The sequence below is a fragment of the Dermatophagoides farinae genome, unplaced genomic scaffold (genome assembly GCF_024713945.1).
Source record: "Dermatophagoides farinae isolate YC_2012a unplaced genomic scaffold, ASM2471394v1 contig3, whole genome shotgun sequence".
Taxonomy (NCBI): Eukaryota; Metazoa; Arthropoda; class Arachnida; order Sarcoptiformes; family Pyroglyphidae; genus Dermatophagoides; species Dermatophagoides farinae.
Window position 1 is genome coordinate 1 of NW_027461518.1, and position 13126 is coordinate 13126.

General features: G+C 30.5%; 2 protein-coding genes across 2 annotated transcripts; both read right to left on the reverse strand.

The window, feature by feature from the left end:
* Window positions 1–114: 114 nt before the first annotated feature.
* On the reverse strand, window positions 115–1229 carry LOC142597982 (uncharacterized). The gene is made up of 2 exons (XM_075734969.1): window positions 1223–1229; window positions 115–737 (listed from the first exon to the last, which is right to left on the reverse strand). The coding sequence occupies exons 1-2, from the start codon at window positions 1227–1229 to the stop codon at window positions 115–117; spliced, it is 630 nt and encodes a 209-aa protein (XP_075591084.1).
* Window positions 1230–4267: 3038 nt separating this feature from the next.
* On the reverse strand, window positions 4268–6398 carry LOC142597984 (heat shock protein hsp-1-like). The gene is made up of 2 exons (XM_075734971.1): window positions 6335–6398; window positions 4268–6302 (listed from the first exon to the last, which is right to left on the reverse strand). The coding sequence occupies exons 1-2, from the start codon at window positions 6393–6395 to the stop codon at window positions 4279–4281; spliced, it is 2085 nt and encodes a 694-aa protein (XP_075591086.1). The 5' UTR covers window positions 6396–6398; the 3' UTR covers window positions 4268–4278.
* Window positions 6399–13126: the final 6728 nt, after the last annotated feature.

Genomic DNA, 13126 nt, shown 5'->3' on the forward strand with positions numbered 1-13126 from the left:
TACGTAGTAATTCCTTCTGGCATTATTCTATTTTATTTCCTTTAATTGAAACTTGAAAATGCGGAATTTTTATATCTTCTTCTAATTCTATATTTTGGCTATTTAGTGGATATGTCATGATAAAAGAATGTTTTTCTTTTGATATATTTCTGGATTCAAATAAGCTTTATAATTTTCAGTCGCAATTTCAACGACTTTATCCCAGGTTGCTTGAAATCCTGGATTGTCCATCCAATCATAATATTCCCCAAAATGTTCTACCCATAGAAGAACTCTAAATCCATATATGTCGGCTTTTGGTAACGCCCATTCTCCGTTTTCTTGGTACGGTGTGAAATATGCTTGTGAAATGCCTACAGATAATTCAGTATCACGGGACCCATTTAATGAACGATCATTAATGTTACCGCTACCAATCAAACAATAATAATCGTCGATTATCATTAATTTACTGTGTACATATATTTGATGCGCAGGAATCTGAGGAACCTGTGTTTTTGGAGGAGTTTCGATTTTTCCGAGAAAGAAAAATCGTAAGTAATCTTCTACTGAAGCTGAAGATTTATAAAGCCTTAAATTTCTATTAATTTCTTTAAACATGTATCTTAACGTATGATATTGCCAATGTAAAATTTCTTGTAAATTTGATGAACCAGGTATCCCCTCACTATAAAGAGGAATTACAATGTATACTTTAAAAGCTTTAGAAAACTTTATCGCTTTCACGATTCGTTTAACTATACAATGCGCCACCAAATTTTTTAGCGGAGGGATTTTATCAATTTGCCAGAATTGAGCGCTGCTCAGAAAGTATTGATTTTCAATGTAGATGTATGTTTTGGCATTTAATGTCAAATGACATATTGCCAACTGCAAGCTTCTGTCGACTGCACGCGAGATATTGGAAAATCTGTTGCGCCAAAAAAAGTTATTAAATGTAGTAGCATCTGTATCGGAGCTGCGAAATACTTGTACGTTATAGCAAGATCTGTTAATAATGTGTTGATAGGGAACGCTGCGCCCAATCAATTTTTTTTGCTTTAGTAAATTATTAATAACATCGACGACACAATTTTTTAATTGAGGGCGTTGTCTTTCAACTCTTCCCACGAAAGTGTCATACATATCCCAAACAGATGGTCCGATAATTTTAGTTATGACATCATGCCATGACTGTCTTGGAGCTATGCCACTTACTGGTGGAGCCACGCAGTTACTATACCAGTCATCCTTGTGAATTGTGTTATATGTTTCGTATAAGGGATGTTCATCTGTATCAAAACGTCCCATAGTTATATCTAGGCCTCCAATAAACGCTTGCATTGCATATTTATCTTCACATTTAACGTCCGTTATTATTACTTTTGAATGATGAGAAAAACAATTAGCTCGAATCATTAATTTTAAATCTGAAGTATCATCTATAGCTATTCTTCTCAACGGCGCAACTTTCACGGTTGAATTTTTGAAGTATGTTTTAGTATAATAATGAAACGCCTTCATCAAACCTCCTCGCAGAAACACAATATTTTCTCTCGTTGAACTGTCTTCCCAAATCAAAAGAACAACACTAACCCCTTCATCAGATTTTTTTTTTTAACAACTCTCCAAATGTTATATTTGACCGCTTTGCAAATTCTTCGTCAGTCATTGAGTCATCTTTGATTCTACAAAGTTTAATGTCTGGATGAATGCTCCATCCAGAAATATAAATAAAATGTTTTGCATTATAAAGTGCATCAAACAATTCGTTCCAAGCATTTCTTTGCTTAAAGATACCAAGTTCTGTTTTTATTTGTAACGAAGGATTTCTAGTTCTATGTGTATCGGCATAGAATGAAACATAATGGCCTTGTCTTAAAGGATAATACAAGTTTTTTTATTCCTGAATGTCCAGGTAGTTTTTTGATTTCAAAAAATGATACTTGGAGCTTCAATCGTGAGTACTCTCCATCTGCTTTTATAAATCGTTTTAAATGATAGAAGTATTTTTTCATTTTTTCTTTTGTATTCATCGATGTCTGTGATTTTTGATTATCAGACAAAGATGTAAACACTTCTTCTTTATCAGATCGATCGCAATTTACTTCATTGGACTCAATTTTCTCCAGATTTATCAAAGTTTTGCAAATTTTTTTTTGACATATACAGCCATATTCTAAATACTTTTGTACTTAAAACATATCTTAAGTCAAATTTCCCTGAAGCTATTAAAGTATAGTTATCAGTATCAAGTTGGATCAAATCTGAGTCAAGTGTTTTAGGAGTGTCAATTATTAAAACTATCAGTTCGGCTTTTTCTTTACTAATTGAGTAATTGATGTATCGCGTTTCGTCTGTTGTTTCAGAAAAATCTATTAGAAGTGGTACTGTAAATTCTTGATTCCATCTTAGATAATGTCTTCGCTCTATTGATCTTGTTCTACCTATTTTATACACATGACCAAAAAGATTTACATAAACAACGCATATGGGCTTTTTAGATCTTGACCATCTTGAAAGCGAAAGCATTCGACAAATATATCCAAAAAATTTTTGAGATTTCCGTGCGTTTGGAAGCCAAATGTTCTCCGCATCCATAATGTAGACATGTAACAAACCAAAATACTCTACATGATTCGAAACAGATGGAGTCGATCGCTGTTCGTTAAATTTTGCGAAATTTGAACTCATTTACACAATGTATGCATAAATGTAAGAATACATAATAAAAACGCTGAATTAAACAAGCGATCTGTAAGAAATAATAATTAACACTTTAATGTAATTAAAGACTAAGTGTATATAATTCGTAAATATTTCTTCCTACAAAAAAAAAAATTCATTATGGCTGATAAACAAACTACACAAGACGAAATTTACCACTTTTTGTGTGAATATTATAATTACATTTTGTCTTTCAAACTTGTTTTAAAAGATGAACCCAATGATTTAGAGACTCTTAATTTATTAAAAGATGCTGAAGTAATATTAGATTTTTGGACTAAAGCAGACCCGTCAAATATTGTTAATGCTTGTGGATATATAAAATCAAGTAATTCGTATGGGAAAATACTTGGTATTACGAAATATGATTCAGAAAATAAAAAAATAGAGTCAGTAGACGTAGAAATATTTCAAGAGATTGATGACGAAAATCGTGTTGCTAATATAAAGTTTTCTGACATTAAATTAAGAAAAACTATTGACGAAACGCTGTTAAAGAAAACAAACAAATTAGAATGTTTATTTGAGGAAGATGGAATGTGGTATCTATGTGAGATTATTGATGTTAACAAGGATCTTGTAAAGATTAATTACATTGATTATAACACGGTAGAAGAAGTTCGCAGAGACAGACTTCGAATAGTGACTAAAACATCAGAAAATAATATGGATGAATCCGAAGAGAAAATAATAACTCACAATGGATATATAATTCCAAAATCTGTTATTGTCAGACCAGGAGATAGCGCTGAAGTTAAAGAACAAAAACGTAATAAATTATCTAAAATTAAATATGAGCAGAAGAAAATGAAAAGAAACGAAGAAATCCAATCTCGCGTTCAATCATGGAAAGAACATAAGAAAAATATAAAAAAGTAATTATTTATCTTTTTTTGTAAATTCTGAAGGTATGACAAAATCATAATAATAAATGAAATGGCCAATGGCCATACCAACTAGTATGGGAATAATTCTCACGTTTGAGATAAAAGCACTGATCAAAAGAATCCACGGAAAATAACTAGATTTCAGCTTGATAAAAACTAGTTGAATATCATTAGTAGTTAGTCTTGACCAAAGATATGAAACAGCGGCTTGAAACACTGCATTTAAATACTGTTGTTTTAAATAAACTATATTTATTATAGAAATACAAATAATAATAAAAAGTATTCGTTGGATGAAATCAAGCTTAGTTTTATAATGATATGATTCTAATTCTTCCAAATAATTATTTAAAATATAACATCTCCAAATCGATTGTATACTCAGTTTTGCAATGTATAACTGGCTAGAGAATATTCGCCAAATTTGGCCTGATTTTAATATTGATTTAGTTGACCATAACCAGGTTTGTGGTGCCACCAAATTCAGAAATGAAAGAACTGAAGTCAGAATCGAAAAACCAATAATAACTTTTGTTACATTCGTCATTAATGATCTCCACACTAACAGTCCACAATACAATAATTAAAGAAATTAATAAAAAAAAAGTATATTTAATTATGATGTATTATGAAACAAGGTGACATATCATATGTAAATAAATAATATAAATTAGAAATACGTAATTTAGAGTTCCTCACTAAAATCATCGTCATCATCATTATCAGTGCTTGCATTATCAAAGTTGTTGAGATTAGCACCTGTTTTTTTGATGGATTCGTATATTTTGCTAAATATTGGGCTCACAACAGATTCGATTTCCTTGTATTTTTCTTCGAAATCTTCTGATTCAGCCTCTTGGTTGGCGTCTAACCACGTTCGAACTTTTTCTGCGATTTTCTTAATTTGGTCGAGATCTTGAGCATCTAAACTCTGAGCAATAGTTTTATCGTTGACTTGTTTCTGAATGGTATCAACATAAACAGTCAATTTAGATCTAGATTCGACCTTCTTTCTGAATTTTTCATCACTTTCTTGGTTGGCGTGAGCTTCTTCAATCATTCTTTCAATAGTTTCTTTGTCTAAACCATCTCTATCATTGTTAATGGTGATTTGATCTTTGTTTCCAGTCGCTTTATCGACAGCAGTTACATTCAATATACCATTAACGTCGATGTTGAAGCTAACTTCAATTTGAGGAACACCACGAGGAGCAGGAGGAATTCCAGAAAGTTCAAAAGTACCAAGTAAGTGGTTGTGCTTAGTCATGGGTCTTTCACCTTCGTAGACTTGCACTCTTACTGAAGTTTGGTTGTCACTATAAGTACTGAATATTTGGCTCTTACTAGTGGGAATCATAGTATTTCTTTTGATAATAGTTGTCATAACACCTCCGGCAGTCTCAATACCTAATGATAAAGGTGCGACATCTAATAATAGTAAGTTTTTATCAGTCAATTCCCCATTAAGAATAGCAGCTTGAATAGATGCACCTATTGCAACAGCTTCTTCTGGGTTAACTGATCTGTTGATCTTAGATTCACCGAATTTCTTGGCCAAGAGTTGTTGGATTTTTGGAATTCTACTAGATCCTCCCACTAAAATAACTTGGTGGATGTCATTAGCGTCCCTAGAAGCATCTTTCATTACATTAGAAACTATCTTCATTACTTTTTGGAAGAAAAGATCGTTAATAGCTTCGAACGTAGCTCTAGTTAATTTGTAATCAAGATCAATGTCTCCAACTATACGAGGCATGAAAAAGTGGAATTCTTCAGAACTAGAGAGTTCTCTCTTAGCTTTTTCAGAAAGTAGTCTAAGTTTGAGAAAAACATCCGGGTTATCAGCTAAGTTAATACCGTGATCTTTCTTGAACTTATCAGCGATATGTTGTGCAATATTCTTATCAATATCTTCTCCACCTAAGTAAGTGTCACCTCCAGTAGCAGTAACTTCAAATACACCATCTTGTAATGATAAAATACTGACATCAAAAGTACCACCACCGAGATCGAAAACAAGTATGAGCTCTTCTTCGTTTTCTTTTTGTGGTTTTCTGTCAAGTCCGTATGCAACTGCAGCGGCTGTCGGTTCATTGATAACTCTTAAAGTTTTGTATCCCGCTAGTTGTACGGCATTCTTGATTTCTGTACGTTGGGCATCATTGAAATAAGCTGGTACAGTTATTACAACATCAGTAATATTTAATCCAGTTTTAGCTTTGACTTGACCAAAGAATATTGATAAAAATTCAACAATAAGTTCAAGTACAGTGTGTTCTACTTGCTTACCATTTCTAGTTACAACAAAATAGGTTTTTCCATTTTTGACTTTGATGTCGACGTTTCCTTTAAAGAATCGTAAAACTTCTTTAAATTTTTGGCTGTTAGGATCTAAACCAACTAGACGTTTTAAAAGAGAGAAGACATTCTTATGAAAATCGGGATTTCCGTTCATCATTTCATTTTTCGCTTCTTCTCCAATTAATCTTTCTAAAGAATTTTTATTGAAACCTATGTAACTCGGAGTAGTAGTTTTTCCGTTAGCATTTTGTATAACTAATGGTTGACCATTAGTGAAGATTGCTGCTGCGGTATTTGTTGTACCGAAATCTATACCAAACGCTACACTTTTTGCACTCAAATCACCGTCGGTATCATTGCTCCCATTTTTAGAAGATGCATTATCTCCAGTAGTAGCTTTTGCAGAAGCTAAACAAACTCATTACATTATAACGACTTACAGTACTGTAAAAATTGATTTTTGGCTAATAAGCCTAGGAATAGCAGGTTTGATAGTTTCATTATAGATGTTGATAATTTGAAAATTAATTTAAAAAAATAAATAAATTAATCTAGATCTTTATTATTATATAAATTATTAAAAATCATTATTGATATATAACATAAACAATTAATAATACCCATAATAGATTTACTAGAATCATTTACATAACTTGACATCGAAGCAGCCACTTGAAGTATTTTTGTTTGTAGATGTTTAGGAATACGTTTATCATTCACAAGCAAAAATATTAATTTTTCTAGTAAAATAACTGGATGTATTGTTCGTGAAATTAATTCGATCAGCACCTTTCTAGCTTCCGTGATTGAATTTATATTCGGCTTCTCAATAATTTCATTTTTTATATTTGTCAGTAAAGAAATCCAAAGCGGTGGATTAATAACATTTGTCATGAAATACTTTTGGATCATTATAATTCCGAGTAATAAATTTCCATTAGATATTTTTTGAATTTCATTTAACTTTTGTGTAGTGATTGTACGGCCTCTTTTCTTTATAAAATCTAAATAAATACTTGATTCCTCTTCAAAACTGGGAGCACATATTCTAAAACATAAACATCGACTTTGCAACGGTTGAATTATATTTGATAATCTTGTAGTAACTAAAATAAACCGACAATATTGATGACTAGCTTCTATTATTCTACGTAACGCTGCTTGAGTAGCTAATGAAAGTAAATGAGCTTCGTGAATTACTAACACCCGGAATTGATAAGTATGTGAAACGCTTGGCGCAAGGAGATTTGAGGCAGACACGCAAGTTAATTGTTTGATTATACTTACAACACTATTTAAGTCTAAATATTGAATATGTGAAGCATATAACTCTGAAAAGTTTCCCGAAGAAAGTATTTTCACAAGTGTGTCTTTATTCTCAATTTTAACATATTCTAACTTAGGCTTATCATGCTGAATATTAAAAAATAATTTTAAAAAAAGTTTCACTCGTGTATTTTTTCCAGCGCCGTCAGGCCCATAAAATATCATAGATGGACATAAATGCTTTTGGCATAATGTAATCAGTTTTTGATTAACCTCCCGATGCAGTTGTAAACTATTTAACGCTTCGTGGTTTTGAAAAGTAAGCCATAATGCATCAAGAGACATTTTCAAATAAAACAAACTTTCATTTAAAAAGTAACTGTTCGAATGAGTTCAATAATTTAACGTCACAGCAACAGTAAGGAAAATAGGTAAATGAACTAAAAAAAAAATAAATAAATGGTAATATTACAGGAAATTTCTAGTTGACGCGAGATAATATTGTTTCGATTTATTGCAATCTGTTGCGTGCTCATTTTGAAGGTCGCACTTAACGTTTTCATCATTAGATTTACAATATTCTACAAAATTCTTAATAGTACGCGGTGCGTAAACTTTATTAATACTTTCTTTACATTTGATGCAGTCTTGCTCTCTACAACAAGCTTTTGTATTGAGTATTACATCTACATTTAAGTTTTTAATGTTTTTTTGTGACAAATTAATAGGAACTTCGGAACTTGATTGTTTATCATTTTTATATTCTGTACAATGATAATGTACTTTTCTTTGATCTAAATTTTGATCCTCGTTATTTGTTATTTCTGTAGGAACTTTTACCTCCATATTGTTTCCACAATGAAATAAAATTGATAAAAAATTGCGCCACGAGTTCCATAAAGTACTTTCGGCAGCATTGTGCGGAACCAATGAAGTTGTTACAGACTTTTGAAATTTCGCTGGTGATACCATATTGTTCGTATTTTTAAAATTTTCAATAAGCTCTTTTAGCTTAGAAAGTGGCATTCTAATAACAGTGTTGTCCTTAAAATTTTCTTTTTGCTTATTAATGTATTGCTCTGATTTATTTTTGACTTTGGATATGTAGTCTTCAAGTAAATTTCGTTCATTATCTGTTAAAAAGTTTTCGTTAATATCATTAATTAACATATCATTGTCTGGTTCTAACTGGAAATTCGAAATAGAGTAATCATTGAACTTCTTTGCATACGGATCCTTCTCATCAATAAAGTTTTTCTTCGAGATTTGTTCTTTTAACGACCGTAATAAAGTATTTCGTCTAATAGAGGCATCTGATTTATTAGAATTTTTTTCTATCATACAAGAATCGAAAAATGGGCTAGAATTATTATTAGTATATGGGTTATGATGTAATAATTTTTTTCGAAAAGGATCACCACCTAAAGTATCATTATTAAAACAATCTCCTATCGTTTTAGTTAACTTTTTTTCGTTATTAGTGTTAATATTTAACATTCTTTTTTTACAGGGTGCATTTAGTTGCTAAATAATTCCGACATTCAAAAATATAATTTCAATTATAAGTACACATTACATCAATTTTATTTCTGTGCAAACCGACTTAAAAGATGCAAAATTTAGTTTCAAAGGAAACTAATATTTTAAGATAGTTACTAACACATTCAACTGCATAACAAATAATCTTTTATACGCTAGATCCTTTCTCTCTTATGTAATTGTTTGCTGAAGAATAAAATTTACACTCTTTACCATCATATTTGTATCCTGTATTGTTGATAAAATCATTGTAAGTTTTTTCTTTACTTTGTTTAAACTTTTCATATGGCATTAACTTTGCTTTAGAACGAATACCTAATTCATTTATTTTTTTTTCGTTCTCAAAGCCTACGGAATAAACTGTTTCTGCTGCTTGATGATTATCTTCTTTAACATGGTCTGAAAAAGAGTTGATATTAGACAACAGCCTTTCCATTGATTTGGCAAAATTTTTAGTTCTTCTTCTTTGCTTGTTTACGAGATCAATAACTTGTTCAGTTTTTCCTTTTTGTAATAATTTAGATAATGAATCAGCTTCAGTGACACATTGCTTTGAAGAATCAACAATGTTTGATATATGTAGCTTTGTCAATTTTTCTTGAACTGAAAATTCCGTCGCGAGCATTGCGAAAATATGAGACCTAGAAACTTTCAATTCTTGCGCCCAAGGAGTAATCACAATGTCATCAAATTGAGTTGAATTAACGTGTTTACTTGTTAAATTAAATTCCTTTACAATAATTGAATCAAAAGATGATTTGACTGGTTCAGTTGACTTATTAGAAATGTTTTTCAGTCTATCTGAGTTAAGATAAATCGACGTAGCAAACTTTATAAATCCTTCATTAATTGATTTGGGAGTGTTAAGTCGGTTTAAAGTTAAAAAAACCTTCCAATCAAATCTATCTGAAAATAATCTACTAGATTCAAAATTTTTTGTTAAAAAAAAATATAAATCCGATGTTAAAGGACATTCTTTAGCGAACAATTCAGTAAAGACATGATCTTGAAAATATGTTTTTTTGATAGCTTCATAAGTTAGTTCAAATAAATAGAAAGCAGTAGGACTTGTAGTGCGATAAACACTGTTGGTGACGTAATCTGCTGCTGGAACATGTAAAATTGTAAAGGTTCCACGATTTACTTTGATCGTTCTATATTTTGTGTTAATGTTTTTAGTAATTTTAGTTTTAATATTTTTCCAGTCGAGAGACGATATAAGCCTTATACGTTTTTCAATATTTATATTAATTAGATAAGCAGGAATTAATAAAGCTTGTTTTATGTAATGTTTCTCTTTGTGTTTAACAGAGGTATCTGATTCATTCAAAGTTATGTAAGAGTTTACCTGATCTTTCATTACAGAACGCAACTTAGAAACGAATTTTAACACTTGTTCAAACGAGCTAAAATAAATTCTTGTATGTTCATTTGGGTTAGTAAATAAAAAAACATTTGATTTTGCTTTAGCTTGTGAAGATGTAGTTGCGTTATTTTTTTTAAATAATTCGTAGTATTTATTCATGTCTTTCCACTTAGTTGATTTTAAAGGTTCATCACTAAAACGATAAAAGCGAGCAAAGTTTAATAAATCATCGTTAGACCACTCCATCTCATTTTTTAATTTTTCATGATCAGCTTGATCGTCGAAATCGCTCGCTGAAAATAAATTTAAGATGTCACGTCCTTTTTCATTCCCTGAGTAAGAAACGACACTGATACTTAATATGTACTCTGAAATAGACAACAGTGTTTTTGTACTACTTAAATTAGTTGCGTGAATATGAGAAAAAATAGAAGCGATAATATAATGAAAAAGTCCTGGAAAATCATTAGTTCCCCATAAATAAGAGTAATTTGATGCAGACGAAGAACCAATTAAAGAAAATAAACGCGAGTCTCCACGACTAACAACTGCTTTAATATCATCTTCTAAGGTTTTAGATTCTTCAAAGATAGAAGACGACTCAGGAAAGACTTTGATTATGTCTGCGCAGCTTTTCAGGTCTTCAATTGTTTCTGCATTGTTTAAGGAATAATTGCGATTGGAAAATTCAGATAATAACTTTAAACAAACATTATCTTTTACAATAACATCATTGTCATTTAGATACTGTCTACAAAGCGTCTCTATTTCACTAATGGAGTTTGTTGAAACTACCGGTATGTCAAGTTCTTTCTTCTCAGTTTTTTTATTACCAATAAATTGTTCGCCGTCATAAACAGGTAAAAAAAGTGTTCTGTCATGTAACTGGTCTGAAGCTACTTTCATACAGTTCATTTAGTTTAAGATAGTTCAAAGGTGCGTTGCACACTTTTATATAAAATCAGACGTCATCTTGAATGTCTATAGTTATTTTATTGATAATGTTGTGAATCGTTTTACTATATTTAGCTGTGAATTTATTGATTCCTTGCTGCAAAGCAATCTCTACTTGCTCGTCAATTGCTGAAAAATTGTATGGATCAATAATTGTATCTATGATCCGTTGAGCTTCTTGTTTTAATGTGATGTTTGAATTATATAAAAACAAATTGATTTCGTAGCACGAGTAATCACCACATAAAGTAGCCCACGGAGTGAGATTTGAATGTTGATTTTGATTTAATTTTAAGTCAAGATTAGTAGGAGCCGGTTTATATTCGATTACATAATTATAATCCTCTGAAATATGAATTAAAGGCAAAAATACATCATTTTTCAAATAAACTAGTTTTTGTGCTACTTTCAATAATAATACTGCACAATTTACTGGCACAAAAGCTGCAACCTGTAACAATTTTTTAAAAAAGGAAATGAGTTGGAGTTTGTCAAAGTTGATAGAATTCTGAAGTATAATTTGAAATATTATTGATCGTTCGTTTTCAATAAAAATCTCGGGTACTAAAAAGTCGTAACATAATTGAATAAAATCTACATGTGAGTTGTAATGAAAATTTTTGTGGGAACGAATGTGGTAAAGCGTGTGCAACCAAGTAAGTTTACTTTTTATAGTAATGCTTTCTTCTAAATTCTTGTAGCAACGTGAAAATATACTAGTTGGATTCTCCAATGACAAGAAAAAGGTAACATTCAAATTGTAAATTATAGTGCAAAGATATTGCACTTCCTTGATTTCACAAAGAGATTCAAAAAAATTATCGTAACATATTTTTACCTCAGCTTCAAGGTTGGACTCATCATCTATAAAATATTCGATTATATCTGAGTTTAAACAATCTAGTAATTCACAAAAATAATTTAAATAGTCTTTGAATTTAGTTTCTTTGAGTAGTAATACAAGAACTTCTAATATTGTCTTAAAACTAGAGAAGTTAAACAGTAATAATTTCTTTGTAAAAAATTTTACTAACTCAGTTTTATCTTCATTTAATAACCCACTTAACAACGAATAGTAGATATTTACAAGCTCACTTTGTTCATACTCGAGTAGTGATAAAACGGTGACCCATGAAAGATATAAATCTAACAACTCTTGGTTATCTTCACTATTATAATTGATTAACAAATTTGATAAGAATTGTGATAGTAATTTAATTTTTGTTCGAAAGTTAGCTATTATTTGAGAAGCTACTTCAGGTTTAACGTCAGATTTTACTTGTTGTATAAGAATAGTAATATCATTTAAACAACTACTAAAAAAATCGTAATTAAGATTATCGGAAAGCTTAGCTAATTTTTCTTGAATACATTCAAGCTTTTTGACTATGCTGTCACAATACATTTTTTTGCGATTGGTAATGTTTTTTATAAAAAAAAATATTATTTAATTGATATCATAGGAAAGTTGAAATATTACATTGGTAAAATTATATTGATAATACTTACATACTCACTCATTATTATTAGATTTTATACAAAGAGAACGCAACGCTTTTTCGATTCCTATTTGAGTGTTAGCTAACATTGTCATAATGTAAAACAAATTTCTATTTTCACAATGTACCGAGATAAAAGAGTCAAAATCTTTTATAAGATCCACACTTATTATTTTGTAACATTCTTTTGCTAATTCATAGTTCGATTGAGAAATTGCTTTTTGTGTCAATTCTAAAGCTTTGTTAATTCTTTGTTCACAAAGCTTGAAGAAAGAAACGATTTTATTATTGTGTGTACTCGTGTACGGAACAAATGGCTTATAACGTACCGTGTATTCATTTACTTCGCTATCATTAAGCGAAAATGCTCTAAGTTGAGGGTAAGTAGTTTTTGTTAAAGGAGTTACCATAAGTCCTATTGGAACTTTTAATCTTCTTTGTTGTATAAATCTAGATGTAGTCGTATGATTTACACTCCATTTTAAAATATGAGATAAATTCTCCTCAGTCAAAGTGCAAGAAGCAAACCCTACAAGTGAGTTACGAGGTCTAAACCTTGAGAATGTGGTTATCATGGAATCATAAATCACCAGAGTCGGTAAATAAAT

Excerpts from the sequence above, each read along its gene's own strand:
- LOC142597984 (XM_075734971.1), bottom strand. The coding sequence starts at position 6,395 with ATGAAACTATCAAACCTGCTATTCCTAGGCTTATTAGCCAAAAATCAA. Across the intron at positions 6,303-6,334 it reads AAATCAATTTTTACAGTACT|CTTCTGCAAAAGCTACTACT; the intron begins GTAAGTCGTTAT and ends GAGTTTGTTTAG.